Source organism: Colius striatus, chromosome 6 (genome assembly GCF_028858725.1).
Source record: "Colius striatus isolate bColStr4 chromosome 6, bColStr4.1.hap1, whole genome shotgun sequence".
In the NCBI taxonomy this organism is placed as follows: Eukaryota; Metazoa; Chordata; class Aves; order Coliiformes; family Coliidae; genus Colius; species Colius striatus.
Genome location: NC_084764.1, coordinates 40,784,152 through 40,811,186, shown reverse-complemented (window position 1 = coordinate 40,811,186; position 27,035 = coordinate 40,784,152). Strand labels below are relative to the sequence as shown.

The following is a 27,035-nucleotide window of genomic DNA, read 5'->3' as shown; positions in this document are numbered from 1 at the left end:
GTGCACAGAGATGTTAGGTCTTCCTCCTACCCCTGGCTGGCTCTGGCTGTGGGGTCTGGCAGCCCCCAGTTCACTATGTGCTGTGTGGTGGCACAGCAGATCCAGCACTGCCTGGCCTGCCACTCCTTGGGCTGTCTGACCAGCCCCAGTCAAATGCAGGTGCTGAGGTTTGAAGGCAGTTCTGGACAGACTCACCAGCGAAGCATGTATTTGGTGGGATGGATCACACCTGATGGCCTGTCACTTGCAGACCTGGGGCAAACCCTTGTCAGGAACCCACCCCCAGTCCCCAGGGAGTGTCTGACTTGGGGAAAGCTCTCAGGATCACATCAAGGCCCTCACTAGAAGTGGAGTTTTGTTCACTTGTAATTCTGGGGCATGAGGTATAAATACATAAATGCTGCTTTGAAAAGTTTCCAACTCTGTGGCCCCTCCACTATGGTGATTTATTTTTCCAACTTATTGCATTATACAGCAAAAAAAGCTTTTGACATGTGCCCGCACACACTCACTAGCTTGACACTAACCAGATCAACAAGCTACTGTGTAATAATTTTGATGGAATCAAATGCATAATTTTCTAACTACAGCCTGGAGTAAAAGACATAATTTATTACACATATTGTAGTAGCTGGTAAAGGCCTCAGCTGCAACGAGGACACATCGTCTCACACACCATAAAGATGCAGAGCAGTGGTGACCTCTCCCTAAATAACCTTCCAATGTAAATACATCAGACAGACAGAATTTATTTGCTTTTCATGATAACTCAGCCCTTGATTTCCCTCAGACCAGGCACAGCTCAACGCACATGTGTCTGAACTTTTGTGTCTGACTCCCACAGAGGAAGGCTGCTCTTTTCTTCAGAGGCCTGTTTCCAGGGAGCTCTCCTCCTTGGTCTGTAGGAGAACCAGCAAGTAATAAAAGCTTTTGGGAAAAAAACAAACCCACCTTATCTCTGTAGACACTTACTTAGATCTGCAGTGATTTTAAGTCAGCCACTGGAGACCATCAAGCACCTACACTGCATTTATTCCAGCTGCAAAACGAATGCTTGCATATTCACAGCCAAACACACTCAGCACCTCAGTAATCCTAGAAGAACAAAGAATGCAGGCATCTTAATTAAGTCAGTGAATAACATAAACCGGTGCATAATTAAATTGCCAGACTTGGTTCTCTTTCATTCATGCTCTCAATGGTTTCACGTGACAACCAGTTCACACCTAAACTACGCTGATAGAAGTGATGCATGTTCTACTTAGAGCATTTTATTAAATCAAAGCATGTTGCTCAGTACATCTGTGCACCTTGCACAGGCTTCAAAGTAAACTGCACCAGTGATGATAAAATCTCTCAAAAAAAGTTCTTCTAACCATGAGATTTCAAGGAGAGGCAACTCCCATTCTTCCCATTTGGGTGATAAGGAAGCTGAAACCACACACCACACCTCAGAGACATCCCTTGTATTAGTCACCTCAGAGTCTAATTAAAAGAATTTGGCCTCTCGAGTCCCAGTCTGGAGGACAAAGTTTCATCTAATTAAGCAAGTATCACCCATAACACAAACAAAGGAGCATGTGTTCCAGTAGAAGTCCTCATCATTCATCCTTCTATTCCCATCACTGCTGCTCAGCATTAAAGTGGGAACAAACAGAAGCATATAATCTTACAGCTGGTCTATTGTCCAAATGACACGTTAGCAGGAGGATTTACAGACATGTTTGTCATGAAATAAAGCTTTGCATGTTCAGAAATGCAAACGTTTTCTCCATCCAGGAGCTACACAGCACAGAGGAAGCTGTGCACAACTCAAGAAAGGAGTTAAGATATCTATGACTATTAAGGTTTGCCACCTCCCCCCAAAATGTATCAGAAACTGCAGTGAATACCCAGCTGCCAGTACGTAGCGACCACAGTGACAGGCTCCTACAGCAGCTGCTCTGAGGTCCTGAGCAACCCTTCAAACTGTGGTGGGGCAGTGGCGTGAAAAAGAAGAATGGGACACGCTTACTCAGCCCTTCAGAGGCAAATCCTGGCCCCAGTGAAACCAGTAAGTGTTTTGCTAATGGTGAAAACTGGGTCAGGATTTTAATTCTGATTTTGTTTCCAAATTCATTTCAAGACAGATCTGCTCTGTGAAAAGTCGAGTTGATTGAGACAGGCAGGTTTGTAGTTTCCTGTTCCAACACACCAGCAGGGAAGCTTTGGTTATTGTTTTGCCAGCTTCGGTGCTATGTTGTTTTGGAACCATATGAAGCTGAAGATGACACCCATTGTCTTTGGGAGGCTCTCATCATAAGCAAACTTCATGGAGTCTTCTAAAGGTATCTCTACAACTTCAATCAACTCTCCTTCTTCAGGCTGGCCACCTCCTTCACCCACTCTCATCTGATCCGTTACTTCTGCGTAAAATAATGTCTGCTTAGAACCTGTCACACCGACTCCAGACCTGGAAAAAAAGCAGAGAGGAAACTCTGTCTTAGATTTTAAAAACAAAGGAAAACAAAAGAAGCAACTAGGAACCAGGAATGGAAACCCGTGTCCTTAGCTTGTGTCATTAAGCAACATCAAAACGCACATCCTTACCCTCTGCTAATGCCATTTAGAAGCCGTAAATGTGGCTTTGGTAATACAGAAACTGTCTGCAACTTTCATGCAGAAAACTTCTGAGTACAGTGGCACATGAAATGGATCTGTCTTCAAATATATTCTGCAATTCTGGGAAAATGTTAGTTTGGGAGAAAATGAAAAAAACGCAAACAAACAGGTTTTGCATTGGTAAACTGCTGTTGCACATCTACTGAAGTCAACAGAAGTCTTTCCAGCCAGTCTGAGTGAGAGCTGGAACGCAGGATGACTCAGAGCACTCACAGACAGAGCGAAGCACTTCTGTGTATCTGTGTGCTATCATGCTCTGTTGGTTGGCTTGTTTTTACACAAATATTTAGATTTTTTTACTCTTTAAGATGATTATGTCCATTCACAGCTGGTCTCCTCTGCTCATGGGCTGGATAGGTACAAGAGCAGAAAGGCAGCTGGAGAGTCGGTCGTTATCCCTCCTGAACTTTAGCCTTGACCCAAATGGACCACTGCAAGCACGCACGTCTCTGAAGTAATTCAGTCTCCCTCCTACGTTCGCTACAGTGGATTTAGTTGAGGATATTTTAGATTATGCAGTCTTTCTTCAGCTAGACCGCTTGCTGTGTATTATACTTCTTATTTGTTAATCCTCTGTTTCCTTAGGACTACTTCATTTAGGTATTATTAAATAAGGGATAAGTGCATAATCCACTCATTTAGTCCTTCCAAGAAAATATTCCCACCATAACAGCGACTTCTTCATTCCACGTGATTGCGAGTGACTTTTCACATTGAACCTGCATCCAAAGCTCACTGAAACTATGAATGAGGTGTTAGGGCAAGCTGAAAAGTTAGCTTCCATATTATTGTACATAACAGAGGATTCTAAGATTTGTGGCAGTGTTATGCTCTTAAGAGTGTACATCCACCCCTACCCAACCGCTTGTCATCTAAATCTTTCAGTCAATCCAGCATCCATCACACCCCGCAGCGGGAATTAATCACTTGCCTCTCAGCTTTCTAAGAACGCTGGCAATTACTTTGTTTGGAGAATGAATAGTGATTATTGAAGCTGGTTTCTTACATCAATATACACCTTTAAAAAAAAAACCCCACAGAATAGGGAGTGAACCAGTGGATTCTTTTCCTGATATATTCCGTGACTTTGGGTAAGATGTTTCACCCCTCCAGGATCATTCCTGTGTATCTAAGAATCCCAGAATCACAGAATCTTAAGGGTTGGAAGGGATCTCAAAAGATCATCTAGTCCAAGTCCCCTGCCAGAGCAGGATCACCTAGAGTAGGTCAAGAAGAGAAACTGAACCATCTTCAGCACTTCCAGGAATTCTCAAGGCTGCCTTGGGATTTCTTCTGTTCTAGGATCATCACTTTTGTTTCAGTATCGGTAGTTGTTTCTTTGATACATACTTTAACCAACAAAATGTGAACTAATAGGATGCAGCAAGAGGACAGACCAACAGTGTTGCTCTCTTTCACTTTCACCAATGTCCAAGTCCTCCTTCCTCAGTCAATCTGATTCAGTCTTTACTTTCTGCTGTGAGGGTGACGGCACACATTACTCATACACTTTTTGTTAGATGCAACTGATTTTTCTTGGTGCTATCAAGCAACAATATGGTAAAAAGGAAGGCTGGAAATGAAATAGTGATTGAGACCAAAAGGATTTATTTCACAGTCCGTCGTGGATGAATATTTAAGCTCCAAACATTCAGTGAACAGTCTCCCCAGCTTAGGCACCTTGATATCTGTCACTGACCACTGTCCTGTCTGCTCCCCACTCCTCACTATCGTAGCTATGCCTGTTAGAAGGAGCCTCACTGAGAGAACGTATCTGTGATGGAATAGTAGATTGGCAGAAGGATTGTCTCTTTCAATCAACTAGATATCTGGTTTTCCTTCTGTCTTTCAATTGTTTCTGCAAGAATTGCATTTTAGACTGGCTTTTGGTAATTGATAGTAAGAATAAAGAACGTATGTTAACTTATACTGTAAAAATTGCAAGCCAAAGAATGCAGCTTGCTAGTCTCCACAGGCACCATGAAAAATCACCTGCACAATATATTTAGTGTTCTGTTATTTCTGATGAGTCTCAAGTCTGACCTTCATCTGAGGTGCCCCACCTGGAGAATGGAAATGATCCAAAATTAAGTACATTCATGTCCACTTCATATTATGTAAAGGTTATAAATGATACCATAGAGACTTTATTAGAGAATCTCTTCTATAAGGGCGTTCTGGCTTGATTATTTACAGTATAATCTCCCTCCATACCACCTGTGACCATTTCCTTATGAAATAGCTGCAGCTGTGGAAATCACAGGAGTTCACTTTCCACACACCTTTCTTTAAACTAAAGGAAAACTGCTTCTTGAGGTGCTACACTGTAAGACTCAGTTTCTTGCCACTGTATCTCAATTTCAATATGTAGCAGATTTCAATATACTGTTATTTACATCATATATTGTCCTGGTTTAGGCCCACCAGGGAACAAAAGACAACGATTAGCTTCAAGTACCAAAGACCTGAGGATTGCCAAAGGGCAGGGAGAGCTTAATTGCTGCTTAAGGTCCAGGACAAACAGACAAGGCTACTGGGCTTGGGGAAGAAAACAGGAAATAATTTAATGCAACACCAAGTAAACCATACCCATAAACCTCCAAAACATAACCAAAACAAAACAACACAGAGTGGTAAACAATGAAAAGTCCCACCAGCCCTTTAAGACCACCTTCTGCCCACTCCTTCCCTCTTCCCGGGCTCATAGCCCTGAGCCCGGTGTTCATTATCTTCTCCCTGCCTGCCCGGCCCAGAGGGGCAGGGAATGGGAGTTTCAGTCAGTCTGTTCCTGATGGCTTCTGCCATTTGTCTCTCCTCAGGGCAGGTGGGCTCCGCACCAGTCCTCCCTGCACGTCCGTGGTGTCCCTCACACACACACAGCCCTGCACGGGCTGCTCCCACGTGCATTTATCCCAAAGGCTGCAGCTCCTCTCTGCCTCTCGTGTGGGGCTGCTCTGGGCCCGCAGGCTCCAGCACGGCCTGTGCCATGGCCGCCTCCCCACACAGTCCCTCGCCCGTCCGGGTGCACTCACACAGAGCTGCTGGTGGCTCCACAGTGCTGGTGAGGCCGCAGCTCAAACACTGTGTTCAGTTCTGGGCCCCTCACTAGGGGGAAGGACATTGAGGTGCTGGAGCATGTCCAGACACAGGCGATGGAGCTGGTGAAGGGTCTGGAACACAAGCCTGATGAGGAGTGGCTGAAGAAACTGGGGGTGTTTAGTCTGTAGAAGAGGAGGCTGAGGGGAGACATGATCACTCTCTACAACTACCTGAAAGGAGGCTGTAGTGAGGTGGGGGTCAGTCTCTTCTGTCCAGTAACAAATGACAGGACAAGAGGAAATGGGCTCAAGTTGTGCCAGGAGAGGTTTAGATTGCAGATGAAGAAAAGCTTTTTCACTAAGAGTGTTGTTAGACACTGGCCCAGGCTGCCCAGGAAGTGCTGGAGTCCCCATCCCTGGAGATATTTAAAAGATGCATAGCTGAGGTGCTGAGGGACATGGGTTAGTGATGGGCTTGGCAGTGTTAGGTTAGTAGTTGGACTCAATGATCTTAAAGGTCTTTTCCAACTGAAATGATTCTATGATGCTGTAAGAGTGGCTACTACACTGAATAAACTTTAAAATACTGAAGTTATGGCATTTCTTCACAGACACTGGAATATAATTTGACACCAACAAAAAAACTGCAACAGTACATATGCAAAGCAGGAAATAGCCACATGTTCATTCTTTCTTATTTGATTATCTAATTTATCTTTCTGACACAAGTAATTCATGAAAAACTAATAGAAACTTCCAAACAACTTATAGATAAAATCAAAGACTGCTGGTATTAATACTCACATTATTCTATTCTACTCTTTCCCAGCCCAAACAACAAATTTAATATTTCTAAAACTACTTAGAATCCCCTCTCTATTTAGATGGGTGACTTTGGAGGCTATTGCATGACATTATTTATATACATATTCCTTGCTTTTATTTATTGTGTAACTAAATGTTTATTTCAATGGTTTCAGAAAGAAGTTGAAAGACATAACATCCTCATCAGAAAGCTCAAGCAGTGTGTCTTGGATGAGTGGATGGTGAGGTGGATCGAGAGCTGGCTGAATGACAGAGCCCAGAGGGTGGTGATCAATGGCACAGAGTCAAGTTGGGGGCCTGTGGCCAGTGAAGTTCCTCGGGGATTGGTTCTCGGGCCAGTCTTGTTCAACATCTTCATCAACCACCTGGATGAGGGGACAGAGTGTACCCTCAGCAAGTTCCCTGATGACACCACACTGGGAGCACTGGCTGATTCCCCAGAAGGCTGTGCTGCCATTCAGCGGGATCTCAACCAGCTTGAGAGTTGGGCAGAGAGGAACCTCATGAGGTTCAACAAGGACAAGTGCAGAGTCCTGCAGCTGGGAAGGAACAACCCCATGCACCAGTACAGGCTGGGGGTCAAACTGCTGGGGAGCAGCTCTGCAGAGAGAGACCTGGGAGTCCTGATTGATAATAAATTAGACATGAGCCAGCAATGTGCCCTCGTGGCCAAGAAGGCCAATGGCATCCTGGGATGCATCAAGAAGAGTGTGGGCAGCAGGTCAAGGGAGGTTCTGCTCCCTCTCTACTCTGCCCTGGTGAGGCCTCATCTGGAGTCTTGTGTCCAGTTCTGGGCTCCTCAGCTCAAGAGGGACAGGGAAGTGCTGGAGAGAGGCCAGTGCAGGGCCACCAAGATGATCAAGGGTATAGAACATCTTTCATATGGGGAAAGGCTGCAGGACCTGGGGCTGTTTAGTCTGGAGAAGAGGAGGCTGAGGGGAGATCTTATTAATATTTACAAATATCTAAAGGGTGGGTGTCAGGAGGTTGGGACATCCCTTTTTTCTATTGTATCTAGCAACAGGACAAGGGGTGATGGGATGAAGCTGGAACACAAAAAGTTCCACTTAAACATAAGAACAAACTATTTCACTGTGAGGTGAGGGAGCCCTGGCACAGGCTGCCCAGGGAGGGTGTGGAGGCTCCTTCCTTGGAGCTCTTCAAGACGGACCTGTTCATGTTCCTGTGTGACCTGATCTAGGTGACCCTGCTTCTGCAGGGGGGTTGGACTGGATGATCTCTAAAGGTCCCTTCCAACCCCCACCATTCTATGATTCTATGACACAGGAATACACTTTCATTCATAAAAAAAGGCATATTTATTACCTTTTGTAATTTGACGTTTCTTTCTCTAAATGTCCTGCCTTGCTCTGCCAGTTGATCATTTTTTGCATGGATCCATGTGGAACGTACTTTATTAAACTAAATATCCACAATATTTCCAGATATTAATGTATCCTGCCTATCCCTAAAAAAAAAGTCCCAAATCAATGCTATTGTTATTTCACTTGTCTTGATTTTCATAGAAATCAAAAGCTAGAGCATTTGTTGATTTGGAGTTGTTCTGAACCTCCCTCTGGCTGAAGTCATAACGTGTTTTAACACATATCCTTGGAAAATGTGTGTATATATTTCAGTGATTTGGGGTATCAGGGTCAGAGGAAGAAGAGAGCCGAGAGGCAAAAGGTGGATCTGAAACAAACAGCAACAGGGAGCGATGAAGTTTGCAGTGTGCTTTCAGGTTTATTTATCACTAGGAACTTCCTATGCTTTGCCATGCTTACTTGCACTGAGTGTGATGTTTAAGGGATCTTTGATGTGCCTTTCAGCAGGGTTTTATTCCTTTTTCTGCTACCTTCTTCCTCTATCTCACCTCTGTGACACATGCTTTTCCTTGCCCCCATATTTCACATTACAAATAAAATGCTTTTGCCCTGGCCTGAAATGAGTCACCTATTAACAGATTATGGCTATATTCATTAGCTTTGCATCTGTGGAAATCACAGGGGTCAGCACACCCAAACTGCAAGCGATGAGTTACATCCCTGGGAAAAAACCTTCCTGATAAAGGTGCCTTCCCAGTACCAGAGAGGCTTGGTTTGGGGGAGGGAAAGCAACGTCTGGACTCGGCATCGGTGACACTTCAAGCTTCAGTCTCACTCCATGGGTTTAGCACTACGTTGCCCAGACCAGGCATGCCATGGCTCATACTGACCCAGACCTACTAAGCCTGGCTTGACCTAGCTGATTGTTCCAGATGCATTTTGATGTGTCTGTATGGTGCTTGACTCTTATTTACAACTGTGGGACAAATGCAAATGATCTATACAAACCACAGCTCTATTTTTCCTGTCTGTTTACTGTATGGATCAGCTTCCTCTGAGAATTATCGTTGTTTCAATTAACAGATAAATGACTGACAAATGCTTTTTGTCAAATCATTAGGGCTCACAAAGCCTGTAACTTCAACAGAGAGAGATTTTTAAAACCAGAAGAGCATCAGCATTAAACTTTTCACATTGCCTCAGAGGCAGTTAGAAGCCTCCAGCACCTTTGACTAAGAAGGTCTAAGAACGTAAGCATGTCAACGTAAGGATAGCAAAGCAGTATGGTTTTCATCACAATAGTAACTTAAATGTGAGTTTAACACGTCCAGACGAGACCGTATGCTCTGTTCCCATATTTCAGTTTAACTAAAACACTGTGATTAGATCATGCCATGGCTTTTAAAGCTGAGGCAAACACGCTCATAGGAACTGCACAGCAAAGGAGCAGTTTCTGGAGAACGACTGCAAGGTGCTTCTCCTCTCCTCCTGCCCAGGGCTGGGGCTGGCTGGCACAAGGAGGCTGTAACTAGAGTATTTTCTATCTACTTCCTTCTAAGACCAGGGGAAACACAAGAGACAGATTGTCACTTCAATCTGTTTTTGAAACACGGCAACAGCAGCTATCACAAAGCTTTTGTTTAGCTCTTCCCTTCTATTAAGTGCATGAGAAAATACATAGTGCATGAAACAGACCTCACAAAATGGGACTTTTCCCTCCTCATGTCTGAGTTCATAAGCACAACGATACATTACACACATATTTTTTATCACAAGTGGGTAAGGGCATCTTGTTGCTTTTAGAACGAAAAGAGTTTAGTAGGGCCTAAAAGCCACAAGTGAGACTGAGTCACCTTAGGTGTGTGCCAACGCTCAGTAGCAGTGAGTTTCCTCCTCAAACTCAGTGTGTGCACACATGCACATTTGTAAGCAGGGTTGAAATTCAAAGCATGTACTCAAGATTAGCTATGCCTTCTTCTGCTGTCTGGGTGCTCATCTATGCCAACCAATTACTACATTCATGATTATTACACTTCTAATTTGAAGGAACAAACATGTACAAGAAAATAAACAATGTCTTACACTTTGCTCCTCTCCTGCAACACAAGGAACAAATAAATTGCCTTATCATCATGAAGACTTATTAGTTTAACTCAGATTTCTGATGGACAGCAATTAAAAGTGAAATTTCTCACCACTTCTTAATATTTAGGAAATGCAAAATCTATAAACAATCAACATTTACCTGATCCTATCAACACAGAAACACATTGTTTGGTTTTAATCTGACACAACTAATGTGAAAATTCCTAAATGCAACATCTCCTTTTATGAGACATAAGCCATCTGGACACAGAATTTGGGTATAGAGTGAATACAGAATTCATGTTTACAAATAAATGCGTTACAAATCTCTGTTATTTATGCTGAAATCAAGATCTATTTAGGCATGCAACATGTAAACTGATGAACAGTGACACGCAGCTCCTATTGTCACTTCTTAGGACCTTTGTACAGTTCTGACATTATAAGCAGCAGGTGCAGGAAAAAAGCAGAGAAGTAATTAACATAAAATTACTTTACATTATGCCATCACCCAACAGGTGTACTAGCAGGTGATCTTTCTAATTACAATGCACTCCAACATTTTCAAGGCTATTACTCTTTCTACATAATAACCTGTGAATACAAACCATTTTTACCTCATTGCACAGAGGCTAATAGCCAGAGCACAGTAATTGGAACATCCAATATTAATTCTGTGAATGCTCTTCTTTGTTGTGTACTTTTGGGGGAAAGAAAAATCAAATGTAGGAAGATTAAAGTAAGTACCTATGTTAAAATAGCTAGGTCCTTCAGCTAATCCATCTGATTCTCTCGCTGTGGGGCTGAGAACCTACAGCTCCTATTGTATCCAACTCATAGCCAGGAGTTTATTACAACCTCTGAGAGAAAATAAAGACAGAAGGAAGGGAAAAGGAAGTTGAACTAGGAGCTTTGCTTCAACTTCATCCTGATGCTCTGAGGTCTTATTTAAGTCCAAATAATTTTATAAAGATTCTTCAAGACCAAAATTTTCAAGAACTGAAAGAAAGTAAGTTGGATGGCAATAATAACACTTTCAACAACATCTGTCCCTGCTCCTATCTTATAAGGAAACAAGTCTCAAGGAAGACAGTTGGAAGTACTTCAACTTAGGAAACTAAGTCACAGCTGAATTCCACATGGGACTGGAACTGAAAACTGCTGGGATACCATGACACACAGAAAATTTGTTGTATCTGAGTAAGTCCAAACTCATTCACCAATAAAATTTTGTATTTAGGGAAAAAATAAAATGCAGGGAAGCTCACAGATTTCTTTTAGAGCTTTTAAAAATAACAATTAAACTGGCAAATGTTCTCATGAAGCTTCAGTTTACAATTCTACTACTATAGTAATAGCTACATTTTCTTATCAAGCTTTATCTCAATAGTTCCTTTACTCCATTGCCTCTACCATCTCTGCTATTTTTCACTGAGGCCATACATTTAGTTGGTGAGAACTCAACACACCAGTAGGCATCAAGACTTCCAGGAAGCCTCCAAAAGTGGATAAGCTGCTGCCACAGTAGAAAAGCAAACTTTTTGTAATGTCATCATGTTACTTATGGTGTGCCTGTATTGGGTTTACATGGCAAGGTTTTAGTGGGGGGTTACAGAGGTTGTTTTTTCCTGTGAGAAGCTGCCAGCAGCTTCCCCCATGGCTGACAGAGCCGGTGCCAGACGGACCCGTTGCTGGCCAAGGCCAAACCCATGAATGATGGTGGTAACACCTCTGGGATCGTGTATTTGAGAGAGGGGGAGAAAAAACCTGTGTTATGGCAGCTATAGAAAGGACAGAGAATACATGAGAGCAACCACTTTGCAAACACCAAGGTCAGTGGAGAAGGGACAGGAGATGCTTCAGGCACTGGAGCAGAGATTAACCTGCAGCCCATGGTGCAGCCCATGGTGAGGCCCTGCCCCTGCAGCCATGGAGGAGCAGAGATCCATCTGCAGCCCAGGAAGGACCCCACACCGGAGTGAGAGGATGCCCAAAGGAGGCTGTGACTCCCTGTGATGCTGGACCCATGGATAGAAAGGAGCCACCACTGGAGCAGGTTTGTCATCAGGACTGTGGGGGACGCACTCTGGAGCAGGGGAAGTGTGAGGAGTCCTCCTCAAGGAGGAAAGAGTGGAAGAAACGTGCGATGAATTGACCACAACCCCAATTCTCTACCTTCCTGTGCCACTGGAGAGGGAGGAAGTAGAGAAATCAGTGAAGTTGAGCCCAGGAAGAAGGAAGGGGTGAAGGGAAAGTGTTTAATAAGATTTGGGTTTATTTCTCATTACCCTATTCTGATGTGATTGGCAATAAATTATTTTTTCCCTCAGGCAGAGTCTGTCTTGCTTGTGAGGGTAATTGCTGAGTGATCTCCCTGTCCTTATCTCAACCCATGAGAGTTTTGTTATATTTTCTCTCCTCTGGCCAACTAAGAAGGGGGAATGGTAGAGCAGCTTTGGTGGGCACCTGGTCCAGGGTCAACCCACCACAACTTGTGTGCTTGCAGAAAAATTGCAATTTGTGTAGCCACGATGAGAAGAGGAAACTCACCACACAGCCTGCAAACAATACAGTGTTTTTCTCTTCAGAATGATTCCTGCCTCTCTCTACACAGCAAATTCACCTTCTGGCTGGCATTTTTCTGTAACAGGAACAGATATTTCTGCTTCTTCGAAGTGTGATTCCTCTGACCTCCTCCAGTCAAGTCCCTCTTAATATGTTTGTCTTTCTTGTTATCCCCAATCCAGTCTCCTTCCTTCACCCACGCCATACTGTCCTCCAGCTGCTAGAACAACTTGTTCCAAAGACTCTTACTCAACTCGCGTAAATTCCCCAGCTCCTGGCTCCTTTCCTGATTTCTCGTTGACTCCACAGCTACTCTGTGGATCATTCAAGGTAATTAAGTCTGAGATCTGCTTAATTCAGTGCCTGACTTCTATCTGATGAGTATTATGTCACAGGAGCTTTGACAGAGATTAAGAATTGGGTCCAACAGCTTATTTGTACGTGCTTTTGAAATATTTGTGGCAGCGTTGCAGGTAACCTTTTCTGGCTAGCTGAGAATTCCCCCAAAGCCACTGCTGCAGCCTGTGATAACCAATGAGAAAAATACCCCTCTATCTCCAGATTACCTTTACTGCTCCCACTGCCTGAGAACAGAGCAAAGATCTGCTTGAATACAGTCTAAATACTTTCCTCATTTTGTAAAGAGATTTTTTTCTCCACTGCAATGAATGTACTTCGTCCAAGTCACAGCATCATAGAATCACAGAATGGTAGGCGTTGGAAGGCACCTCTAGATCTCATCCAGTCCAACTCCCCTGCCAAAGCAAGTCCCACCTAGATCAGGTCACACAGAAACATGTCCAGGTGGGTTTTGAAGACCTCCAGAGAAGGAGCCTCCACACCCTCCCTGGGCAGCCTGTGCCAGGGCTCCCTCGCCTCAACAGTAAAGAAGTTTTTCCTTAAGTCCATTTAGTTCTTAGTCCATGTTTTTCCTGTGCATTGTTCCTTCATTTCTTCTTCCTTTTTCTTCTAAAGGATTTTATATTGCATTTTTCGCCCTAGTCTAAGCTCTTCCTACACATTAAGAAGAGGAGGGCATGGACAATCCATTAGTCACAGAACAGTATCGACCTCTCAAGCCAAAACTGTTTCTCTCTTTACATTTGACATTTCTTCTGCTTTCCATGTCCTTCTGTCAGGTCCAGCTCAAGTCCTGGTTTCATTTGTCAGGCAATGTCCTTCTCATGACCATGATTCCAGAAAGGTGTGTCATTAGGGATCCAACACAACTCATTGCTTTCAGAAAAAAACAGGTGTGAAGACACTTGTTTGAAACCCTTGTTTGTAAAAAAGCCTTTTCACCACGTGCACAATTCTCTGAGTTCTTAGCTGCAAAAATCCAACAGACTTAACTCAGTAATTATTAAAGTTGTCTAAATGACCTAATGTGGTTTTATTTGCATCAAGAAAGGAACAGTTAGGTGATCCTGCTCTGGCAGGGGAGTTGCACTGGATGGGCTTTCAAGGTCCCTTCCAACCCTTAAGATTCTATGATTCTGTAACAGCTGCTAAAAGATTTGTCGGGAATACATCAAGTGCTGTCAAATAAATATCAGATATAATAGGACAACAGCTCTTGTGCATAGAGGCAGCAACACAAGCAATGTAACTTCAGTTTATCAAGGCTTTGAACGCTATCTAATGTGACAGTTACATTAAAAAGTTAGGAGATCATAATTTACTTAGAAATTGAAGAAACTGTGAAATAGGTTCAAAACCACTACAAAAATGGTATTCATGGTATCACTGTCAAATTGGAAACACAAACTAAAAGGATTTCACTGAGGACCATCCTCCACCCAATGCACTTAATGATTTGTTTTAGGGCTTGTATGTTGAAATACAGACTGCAAGTAGCAAGGCTGAGGTAATTTATAACATGGGGGTGAATATTGGAATTCAAAATCATCCCAAAAACTTGGAGAAATGGCCTGGAAAAATAGGATGTAATTCAGTAAAGACAAGTTCAAGGCTCTGTGTTCAGGCAGCAGCAACAAGCAGCGCAAACACAGACAGGAGGTAAGTGACAGTGCAGTATTGCTGCAAAAAATAGTTTTGAGATAGGGGAGGCACCGTGGGCCATAAAGCCACTGCAAAGAAGGCCAATATCATTCTACAGCATATAAACAGAATCATCTGTAAGACCAGGGAAACAACCCTTCCACTCTATCTGACACCACTAAAATCTGGTGCTCCACTTTGGGCACTATGTTTTTAAGAAATACACAGACCAGATGGAGAGAAGGCAAAGGACAGGAAAAGGAATAATCAGACATCTAGAAAACATAGTCTAAAGAGAAAGCTTAAATCAGCTGAGATAGATTTGCATAGACAAAAATAAACTAAAGGGGAGACATGTTCGAACAAATACGAGGAAGCTACATCGGTACTTCATGTCCACTGGGAACAGAGTAGTAAGCCTCTGGCTTGAAGTAAAGAAAGAGAAATTGAGACAAGACGTGAGGAGAAATTTTCTCATGGTACAGATAGTTAGACACTTCAGATAGAATGCTGAAACCATCCAAGAGAGGCTATGAAATGATCAGACTTTAGAGAAGGCACAAAGGCACGTTTGTCAGAAGGGATTTAAATCCAGCTGAGACTGATCTTTGAAGAAGAGAGCAGTCCATACGAGATTGTCCCCAAACTCCTTACAATTCTATTTTCTATGGCTTGTTTCTGACCTGATGCACTGGATCAATAAATAATACAGAGCAACTATTACATGGATCACTGGGATGGCAGACAATAGTGCACGATGCATTGTAATTATTAACAGCATGCATAAGCATCGATGTTACGCTTCCTGTCAATACTTTGTATTGACAGTCATGGCGTGAAACAGCAGCACAGAACATTTGGAAAAACCTGTTACACTTAGAAAAAGCTCAAATATTCTTATATGTAATACAGCCATTATGGAAAAAAATGTCCTTAGCAGACCACAGCGGAACCAGTTCTTTCCTGTTATTGCATCAGATCCTCAAGGATCAGACAGATAGGCTAGTCTTTGGCTGAAGAAGAAAAACAGGACACTCCTAACACAAAGACCACAACATTTAGAGTAAAATTCTAAATTTTTCACAGGAAGTTCAATAAAATGATCTTTAACACACCATCTTTGTGGATTCAACCTGTCACATTAATCTGGAAAGATAAATGCCATGCATGCCCTTGTGTCTCCAGCATGGACCTCCACGAGCAGAAGGCTGTGCCCACATAGACCAAGCAGAATTGGGAGATTAACATATTAAGTGCCCTTTGCATGGGTCTCAATGGAGAAAACTCCCATTGTATACTCTCTTTGCAAGTCAGTGCAACTAAAAAACACAAAGCAAGCAACTGAAAGAACACCCACCTGTAAGATACATTTATCAATCAAAAAAACATATGATGTTTTAGGCAAATGTAAATCATTAATGTCGAGTCAATCTTCTACACTGAAGGTACCAACTTCCACAGCTATAGAAATGATATTCTACTTCTCTTATTTTGTGTTGGTATACAGATACCTACATCCCTATACATATGTATATATCTGCATGCTATAGCCTGTCAGTGTCACCCAACCTATGAAATCCTACAGACAGCTTTTGCTCATAAATCTAGAGGACACTTTTTCCTTTGAGTAGAACAAACCCTTAATCTAGTTTCAAGGAGCTGTAAAAGACAGCTCCTGTGATTCACCCCCTCCCCTCAACAGAAGCACTGCTTGTTAATCCGGCAGGAAACAACATTTGCCAGGATTGACAGCTGTGGATTTGTATTCAATTCCCAAATTAAAAACCAATGACGGGGCCTAGTTCAATGGAGATGTCAAGCAAATTAAAGAAAGTAAAAAACCTGCTGCTTTCTCTGTAAAACACAAACATACATCCATTTTGGATAACAATACCAAAAGCTGGGAAGGCGATATAATGGGATTAAAGCTGTGTGCAAAGTTTCTCCTGAGGACTTCTTTTTCCCTTTATCAACTCAGATTTTGTATTTTCCCTCTTATGTAGGAAGTTTTCCTCTTACTCCTAATCTATGTTTTCAAATATGTTAAAATCTATTCCAGCAACTACTTGAAACCCTGCAAAAAATACAATGTAAAAATTTTCAGTCTCATCAGCAATATATATATATATATATATATTTTAATATATAACATCAATTATTGTCCAGTTCGAAGAAGGCTTAATTATAGCCCAAATATTATGAAGAGATTTGACATCACGGGTTCTCATGCTTCTGCAAAACTGTAGTAATGAAAAATCAGAGCCTGTTCTTGGGCAGCTTCTATTGTTAATGAAAACTGAAAGAATTGGAGATGGAAAATGCCTGACACAGTAAAGACAAGCTGTTTTCTAGCACTGTAACAAACGACTCTGAAGAGCCATATGCACCTTTTCCCAGTTTAAAGAGTCTTTGGAATAAATCATGACAGTATCAGTCTTACTGGGAATTCAATCCCGTAATTATGAGTTCACAATTCCTTCAGTCTCTGTAAATACTCCTCTCACTTGCTGAAAACTACACCTTTTATGTACTTTCAGATGTCCATGCTCCTCCAACACACTGCTTAAATAAGGAAACAGGGAACATTAATTTACATTCAGGCCACTTCAGCAATCTGTGAAACAACAAAATGCAAAGTGTTTTAACTCACGGCAGTTTACCTGTAAGAAGTGATCCTCCTTAGGTCTGTAACGGGAACACGATAGCCACACTCTTCTAAGACTTCCTCACATGCAATTTCTTCTAAAGAAAGGTCTGGTTTGTCTACAATGCCAGCACAGAGTTCATAGGTCACTCCTACCACAGCAGGTAAGGGATCCTCTAGACAAGAGAAGCTCTCCTCATCCTGATTCTTGAAGGCTTGAGGATTACACCTTTCTATTTCACACATGTAAACAGCTTCAAAAAAACAAACCAAAGACAAAAGAAAAAGAAAAAGGGGGGGGGGGGGGGGGGGAAGAGAGTGTTAGTTTGTTGATATTAAATGAAATAAAATACAGTACACAAATTTTGCCTGGAGTTTTATAACCATCAGAGTATTTAATAAGGAATTCAGTTGTGCTGTGTGCTTAAATGATGATACAGTGAAATTCAGAGAATTTCAGAGAACAAAGGTTCCCTTTCTGTTTCTTTAAAATTATTATTCAGACTCTATTTGTGGTTACATAATTTGGCAGGAATGAATGCACACCTTACCATGAATAACAGCTTTAAAAAGGAAGCTAGTTCACCCAAGAAAGCTAAGTCCCAGAAGTGCCACACAGCTTCCATTTGTGGGGCAATACGGATACTGGGATTTAATTGAAACTCTGCAGTTATCTTGCAGAAAAGTTGGGTTGCACATGATGAACCATGTGCACAATGATGAGTCTTTCAGCCTGTCAACTCAGCTGTTATTTAGAAAGGGTATGAAAAGCATTTATGTATGTTTGAAAAGGAAAAAAAAAAATCCTCTTTTGAACATATAGTTGCACAGATTCCCGTGTGGAGTCTGAAAAAGGCTTCTTGAATTAATCTACAAACAGCTGCCACTGTAAATGCACTGCTAAAGAAAGTGCAAATACCAGATTTTAGTCCTTATTTAAACAAAACCTCTCACTGATGTCAACAGAAATTTTGCCTGAGTGAGAACTGCAGGACTAGATGTTAATACACAAAGAATTACTACTAAAAATTCCAGACCACTGTTAACTTTATTTTACAGGTATAATCATAGAATCATGGAATGGTGGGGGTTGGAAGGGACCTTTAGAGATCATCCAGTCCAATCCCTCTGCTGAAACAGATCTCACTTAGATCAGGTCACACCGGAACATGTCCAGGTAGGTTTGGAAAACCTCCAGAGCGGGAGCCTCCACACCCTCCCTGGGCAGCCTGGGCCAGGGCTCCCTCACCTCAACAGTCAAATAGTTCTTCCGTATGTTTAAATGGAACTTTTTGTGTTCCAGCTTCATCCCATCACCCCTTGTCCTGTCACTAGAAACAATGGGAAAAAAAGTGCTGCCCCAACCTCTGACATACACCATTTACATGTTTGTCAATATTAATGAGATTCCTCCCTCAGTCTCCTCCAGACTAAACAGTCCCAGTTTCCACAGCCTTTCCTCATAAGGAAGATGCTCCAGTCCCCTGATCATCTTGATGGTCCTGCACTGGCTTCTCCAGCAGTTCCCTGTCCCTCTTGAGCTGAGGAGCCCAGAACTGGACACAGGATGAGGCCTCACCAGGGCAGAGTAGAGGGGAAGCAGAACCTCCCTCAACTTGCTGGACACGAGCACATTGGCCTTCTTGGCCACGAGTGCACATTGCTGGCTCATGGTTAGTTTATTATCAACCAGGACATGCAGGTCAACCGATCAACTTTTTTTTCTTCTATTTACTGGATTTAGCTTATTATTTCTTAAAACTGTGGTATTTAACAAGGCCTTTAGAGAAACGTTGCCACATAAAAAGCAAAGTGCCCTAGTGACTTCTCAAGCACTTGGTCTCTGAGGAAGAGTCTACATCCCAGAAATTTGTATCTAGGCTCCTTCTGCAATGCTTCTTACAACACCTCTGAAGTGTAGTATGGCAAGGTCAACACTTGAAAAGGAATCCTTCTAGATCTGTCTCTTGTCCAAAACTGAATCTGTCTCCAGAAGTTAGAACTTTCAAAGCTCATTGTAGTGGATACATCTAAGCCTTTGAGATTCAAACAGTTAAAGAAATGAGCCTCCATTTCTTACTTGAAAGATATCTAGAGCTCAGTTTTCTTCGTAAAATGCAGCATGAAGGCAGAAAATATCCACACAGACTCTGAGGGAAAGATCCTTGAAGGGTATCTTTTGTCGTTATTCCAAAAGCTTCCAAGAAAGGACAACTACCTCCAAGATCTCTCTGAGATGAGCCAAATACTGTTAAGGTTTTAGTGCTTTTTTAGTATTTTATCAGTAAATACAAAAAGGGACAACATGGGCTTCTCACTTAAGGCACTGGGCATCAAAACAGGATACAGGTAAGAGTGTGGGGTACAGAAATAGGATACTGTGATTAATGCAACTCTCTGTTACAAGTGTGTTGAATCCCTGAAACCCATCCTGTCATTCCAGCAGGGCTCTGCCATTCTCAGCACAAGTGGGCTCTGTGCAGATCAAAACCTACATTCCCAAAAGGACCTAATCCAGCAGTCCTCTTCAGAGCAAAAGTCCTGCAATATGCCAAAACACAAAGCCCAGTAACAGCCTTTCTCTGTAGATAAGGAAGAAAAGAAGCAGTACTAGCGACTTCTGTGGAAGTGTCCAAATATTAGAGCATTCACCAAGGAGTCACAGTACGAATTCAGTAACACCAGGCTCGAAAAGGCTCGAATGCAATTCATCACTCATTGACAAATAAAGCCTAGAAAATCAAGTTGCCTGCTAATATCAGGGAACAGAGGACTCTCTAAACCTCTCCTGAAGGTGAAAAACTGACTGAACAAGTGACACACCATGGGAGATAAAGCACCAGATGGAGAAGCAGTCTGTGGCCTATTGGCTAGGGAACACTCCTCAGGGGGAAACTGATGACTGTCCTCTTCCTCATCACAGGTTCTCATCTTACTGCACATGCACAAAGAGCTTGGAGAGCAGAAACTAGAAGCAAGAGCTCGGCTCCCAGCACAGTCACCCACTCATTATACCTGTGTTTGATTGTTCTCTCTTCTTATGATACTTTGGTCAGAAACTGCCACTTCATCATTACTGGACAGTCTCCTCCACCATTGGATGGACACATACCATAAGCAGAAGCATGGTGAGGACTCAACAACCATCTGGTGCTCATCAAACATCTTGACTAATTGCCACTGCTGTAGCAAGTCTCAGAGTAGAAACTCCAATAGAACTGATGTCCTCAGCTTCCTTTCTGCAAAGCTGGGACAAAGGGTAGATGGCTCAACTGAACTCATCAAATAACTTATTCAAAGCAGCTTTGTTACAGACTCATATAGGGATGTGTTTGCTACGTCCAAAGGGAAAAAAATAATGACTGAAGGGTTAGTGGGGTTCATCTGACTAGGGAACGTGCTAGCTGGTTTTTAAACTTTTGATGTCTCTTTGCACCAGTGTACCTCCTGAAACACAGCATGGCTTACCATTCAAATCTTTGATACTGATCATCACAATCCAGTGAAAGATGGTTATACTTGAAGTGGAAAAAACTGGGCACAAGTTCCTTGGTACTAACCCCAGCCTTTCTAAGGAGCAAATCATTGTATTCGAAAAAGTGTGCTACTCGTTTTGTGACTACCAAAATGAGCGCTGCCCAAGACCTTTACCCATCAGACACAGATGAGGAACTCATACAGAAGCTACTGAGATACACATGTAACTTTTCTCTCTCTGCTCCTTCCAAAGGTGTGATTGATTTTTTTTTTTTTCACTCAAGATGATCTAAGTCCACAGTACCTTGAAAAATATAGTCCTGTCTGCCTCACCCTGGTTGTGTGCTCCTGCCATTTTCAAGCCCGCACGAACTCTTCCAGGCCAGTCAGATAAGCTGCCTAATCCTCAACATTTTCTGTTTGTAGCCATTTTCTGTATGTAGCTGTGGCTGCATAAGGGCTAGTGTGCTAAAGTGAATGAGGTGGGAATGTATATATGGGGAAGGATAACTGCCTTTACAAGTAGCACAAACTTCAGAGGGAAAACCTGATGATGACATTACACTCCAAGGAAAGGCAAGCACATATGTCAACTATCACACGTGCAGGGGCTGTGCCTGGTGTGTGAGCAGCAGCTGTTTGCTCACAAGTAATGAGCTATCACCTTCCTGGTGGGACTCTGATATAAGCTAGCAATGAAAGAAGTCTCAGCCTTTATTTTTGCTTTGTGGAACAGGCACCAAGGCAGACAATAACCATGGACTAGAAATATAATTACAGTGATGTGTGTAATATCAGGGCACAGTTACATTCACTGTACTGCTACGGCGTGTCTGACTGACCACTGTTCCTAACGCCGTGCTCCAGCCTCTGCAATGGTTTAACTCCAAGCTCTTGAGGCAGATTTAACACTTCCATATGGATGATGCAATGAACATGTCGGTGTTCAGTACATATATCCATATGCACATGTGGGAAGGCTTCTGTCTAAGACTCCAATAGAGTAACAGCCATATGAATCATTTTATTCAGCTGGTAAATAAAAGACATTGGATTACCGAGAAACAAATAAACACTTTATAATTTATGGCTTTATGAGAAGTCTGCACTGTCAGTACAACAGTGCTGCACAGCACCAAAGAGCTTGTCAATCACTGTCAGTAAGAAAGGACAGCCTGACACCACCCTAGAAAGTTTCCTACAAAGTCTACCATGAACAGTCTTGAAATGGTCTCTTAGCAACAGCCAGTGAACTATCTAGTGATTTGTTAAATTAACATGCAGAGAATATGCATTTCATTTTTAACTTCAGAAAGTAAATATTGCTTTGAATTAAAATAACTGATACAAAAACTCGAGGAAAAAAAGAGAGGATCTTTATATTAATAAGTGGTCAAACGAAGCTGTCTGTGGACTAATCAAAAAGCACATAGTCCTGAATTTCCCTCATTTTAAATTCCCAAGTATCCTGTGCACAATTACACACTAAAACAAAGGAATGTTTAAGAGAAAAAAAATATGCTTCTGCCTACAAAATACTAGATAGAAGGAACTTCAAACAAAAGTATTCTTTTGCATAATCATTGTAGAGCTGTTTGTAAGTTCATTTAAAAGAGGATAATGACTAGCCTAAAAGGAGAATATAAGGCTACCCTGATTGTTTTTTCCATCCGTAGTGGAAATTTCCCTGGTTAGAAATTCTGACCAACTGCAAAGGGTGGGCTATGACACAAAGAAATGGAATATTGAGCAAAGATTTTTATCACCACAGATGCACCAACTTTTAGCTGCTAAACCTTGAAAAGCTTGCTTCACTAGAGAGCAAAAGTAGATCTAAAAAAAAAAAAGAGGATTACCTGGGCGGAACTGCTTCACCACAACAAAGCACTGCCGAGAAGTGTTAAAGATCAGGATTGACACACTGAGGAAGAAGACAACAAAGGAAAGATCAATGCTTTATGAAGGATTAATGCAGAACCATTAAACTGACATCTTGCTAATTTAATTTTAACTACATAAATACATATAAGATTTATTACTAACGCCACAATGCAACAAGATTCTTGTCCAAAGCCATCAAGAGGGATACACAATGGGCTGTGTTTCCAAAGCCCACGAGAATTTATCCAAAATTAAGGCACTTTCGTCTCCTGCCACGCAAAGTAAGCCACCAATCAATTCCTCCTCCTCAACTGAAAAAAAAACCACTCCAACCCTAGGAACATTGCTACTAGATAGTAATAACAGGGATAAAATTCCTTAAGAGCATTTTCTTCCCTTATATCAGTCACAGATTAGGATAGTCTAATTCTTAAGCCCAGTCTAGTTTCAAGCTCTGTAAGCACAGAGCATCTCCTATCTGTAGCTGCTTGCTGAGCTCAGACCTTAAACCAGACACCATGCAAGTCCAATTCTGTGCAAATTTAAACAAGTAGCAGTTTTAACTACTGCTACTATTCAGTGGTTTAAAAGTTACATTTTGATCTTCCCCCCTATCCTCGCTGATTGCTTGAAATGCATGTTGTGTGGAAATCTGACAGGCTGAGTATTTGGAGATGCTCAGAAAGTGGGGAGTATTAATGTTTCTGCTTGCTTAAATTACTCTCAGGTTTTACTAGTTTAAAAAAAATGCAGACACAAGTCTCTCTCCTTGGTTGGAAGCCCATGAAAACCTGCAAAAACAATACTTTTCTCATTACCATGGTAGCATTCTCTCATTTGTTATTCCTCACTGTAGGCAAAGTTAATTCATTATTCTATGAATTCTACAACAGATTAGAAGAACAATGGTATGTTTGCAGAGCTGAGTTAAACTTTTGACTCTCCTTGTAAAAGTGCTGTATATTTATTTTCACTATTTGATTTAATAATGAAGACTCAAACTGCCAGAGCAACTGCTATTTGATGATTATTAAAAATAATGTTAATGTTTATTATAATAATATATAAAAACCAAAACAGAAGGGAGAAGTCCAGATGTTAACATTTATATTCATGGTTGCTGTTCTCAAAGACCAGTACTGCATACTGATGGCTTCCTGCCCCAGGAGATGTCATTTGCAGGCAATTTTAAAGCAAAGGTTTCAGCCTTCAGAGAGGCTGGAGGAGAACATTCACTGTCTGCTGGCATGAGGGTTCCTTCTCACCTAACACTAGAATATCTGGGAATTACAGTGTAGGTTGCTAGAAGAAATCAAGTTAAGCCCCAGCCTACAACATTTTAAAGTTTACTTCAGCATTATCCTTTGATCATTTTTTCCCCCTTTTTTTCCTTTACATGACTGTTCTTCTCTCCAAAGCTGCAATGTCTGAGCGTAGACATTACATTCACTAAGAGGAGAAAAGGAATTACTGCTACTGAACCTTTGTTTTCTGTCCATGGGTCTGAGGATGTGCACTGCCTGAATTTGGAGACAGCAGCAGTCTAAAGCTGAGATTAAAGAGAAGAGCATACGTTTGCCCTTTACCTTTCTTTACATCCACCACCCCAGGCCTAATCTTTCACTTGGCTTGCCTTCTTCCACGTCTCATTAAACAACTCATACCAACTCATTAAAAATGGCTCAGCTATTAGACATTATTTTTTCCTAAGAGTCAATCACTTGAGATTTTTATGGAACAGATGGGAAAATTAAAAACAATCTGTCAGAATTAAGGAACAAGATCAAATTAAGCTGGAAAGGAGTAGCAGCAAGTTATTACAATTGTCTGCTTCTCACACCATCTTGAGATGAGAGGGTACAGAAATGGCACAGATCTGCAGAACTTTCTATTTAATTACTTCTGATTTTCTGAAGAGACTGACAAACAATTTTGAACATAAATTTACATTTTTTAACAAACCACAACACACAAGTTCTAATATTTCTTGTCAGAGTTGGAGAGGCATGGAGGAGAAAGTTCAGAATGACACCTTCTTAGGAGGAGTGTGACATTATGAATACCATTTGGTATTTCTTATTCCAAAGGAAACAATACAACACTAAACATTTCCACAGGTCACTGGGTTTGTAACTTCTGAAAATCCATCTGAAGCTGCACTCAAGACAGTTATTTGAGTATTGTAGAAAGTCAAGGCAAGATTGTTTAATTGATTTAAATAGATCCCCAAAGCCAGTGCTTTCTGTGGGTGTCCATGTTTCTGCAATGACCCAAATACGTGGAGGTTCAGCTGTTTGGTCTGGCCTGCAAGTTCAGGAAAGTATTTCTTTTCTGGAGTTTTAAATAATCATACAAAGAATTCACCACATAATTCTTTCTGAGATTACTATTTTTACACACGATACAGTCTACCAAAAAAGCAGAGTTTCAAATACATCTTTCAATAGTATTCTACCATAAGGTATTAGAAGGGTATTTGATGTTTCAAGGCAATTCCCTTTAAAATACTACAACCAATTCTAATTTAGAATATTATACATCCATCTAAAAGCTTTAAAGTGATCAATACAGGGAAAACATACAAACCAAAAATTGAAAACATTCACAATGACTTTGGGAAACATCTCCACAAACAAAAGATACAGAAGATAAACAAAGCCCAAGCTCTAGGTTATCAGAGAAAAATTACACAGAATCACTTGAAGAGAAAGAAAAAAGCCAAGCCAAATTTACTAAAAAACAACAGGAATCTTAGAGAAGAATTTAATCTGAAATGAATAACAAAGGTCTTAAGTAGCAACAGGCTTCATCTGCTCATCTCCCAAAGAGAAGCACAAGACCACTTATTACTTTTTGTGAAGGAAAAGAATATTCAGATGTAAGAGGGTCAAGATAGAGCCAAAACTCACCTTCATACCCTAAAAAAAAGCTATAACACATCTGTAAAAATGAAACACTGTCTCAGGTTAGACCTGCCAATCACAGAATCAAAAGGGCTGGACAAGACCTCAAAAGTTCATCTAGTGCAACTCCCCTGCCAGAGCAGGACCACCTCGAGTAGGTCACACAGGAACTCATCCAGGGGAGTTTGGAATGTCCCCAGAGAAGGAGTCTCAGCAACCCATCTGGACAACCCCTCACCTTCACAGTGAAGAAATCTTTTCATTTTGGGCAGCAGATGATTATTTTTTACCATATTCCACAGTTGTACATCTTTGCTGGCTATTCCTTCAACAGATGATCCTGAGCCAAACTGCTGGTATAAGACGAGAAGCCAGTAATGCAAACACAATGCTGCTGAGCCACAGAATTGTACCTGGGAGTTGCCGAGCACACACAGGTATCACGTTTGGTACCTGCCACTACCAGTGAGCTTGCCATCTCTGCAAGCAAGAGGTGACTGAAAAGGCTTTGAAATGTGCCCCGTGTGTCATTCCAGAGCTATAATTTGCTTCTGTGAGATACAGATCACCTGGAACCAGTGAATCGAGACTTGGCTCCTCCGCATTGCATCTGTTGGTGGCTGGTTTTGAGACTACGACCAGGCAGAAAGACAATATATTGAGAGATGACACAGGTTGGTACAGTGTCTTCCAGGGCTGGTGATGACCACAGGCCTGCTCAGCCTTCAGCCTAACTCCTCCTTGGTTTCCCTCTGCATCAGTTCCTGCTCACTTTATACAATAAATCACTACTCTAATTACAGGATACTCTCCCAAAGCAAGCATGTATGTAAACAGGTTACTGTACAACAATGGAGGACACTGTTATTTCTATAAATAGAGGAACAATTAGGGTAGCCTTACAATATTTTAAGAAAGATATTTACCTAAAATGTCAGCAAGACATATCTACAAAGATGAGCTGACCTGTAATTGAGCTTTTGTTGTACTCGAGCTTGCAGTTAAAGCATGCCTGGTCTTAGTATCTAACACTATTTTCTTAAAGGGATTCCAACTATTCAGGATCCCATATAGCATTTAACCATTTAAACTTGAAAGAAAGCCCTGGAGAAAATAGGTGAGTATTAGCATACTCTAATGAATATTTGGCTTCCCTAAAATGTTTAAGTCAATGTGCAGAAGTTACATACCATTGACCCACGGACATCTGCCACACAGGAGTCTAGAATCTTAACTCCTCCTCCAACTTTAAGAGGTTCATTGAAAGAGAATATATCCACCTGAATGCAACCTTTACAGTTGAAAACACCACTTAACACAAGCTAAGAAAATGTCTCTTTTGTGCCATTGTCCTCTTTTCCTTCCCCCAATACACTCCAGCTCTGTCTTTACTGAACTCCCAGTAACTGATGCTTTATGACATTCCAGCAGAGCAGACATTCATATAGAAATACTACTACTATGCCTTCACACACTCAAACCTGAGAAAGGAAGGTGGTGTTTAATATAAAAATGGCTGTTATTTGACCATGACAGTTACAAGGTAGGGGACAGATGAAAACTGACATCCTGTTAAAATGTGCACACACATATGGAGAGATAGGAAGCTAATTTGTTTGAAATACATCCA

The 27,035-nt window shown here is 41.6% G+C and overlaps 1 protein-coding gene across 1 annotated transcript in view; it reads right to left on the bottom strand.

Annotated features, from left to right (window-relative positions):
• Window positions 1-407: 407 nt before the first annotated feature.
• NUDT14 (nudix hydrolase 14) overlaps window positions 408-27,035 on the bottom strand; it is a 64,484-nt gene continuing 37,856 nt past the window's right edge. The window contains exons 3-5 of the mRNA XM_061998058.1: window positions 22,478-22,542; window positions 17,161-17,398; window positions 408-2,452 (exon numbers count right to left, since the gene is read on the bottom strand). Of these exons, the coding sequence (XP_061854042.1) occupies window positions 2,212-2,452; window positions 17,161-17,398; window positions 22,478-22,542 (544 nt within the window). The 3' untranslated portion in view covers window positions 408-2,211. The remainder of the gene's footprint in view (window positions 2,453-17,160; window positions 17,399-22,477; window positions 22,543-27,035) is intronic.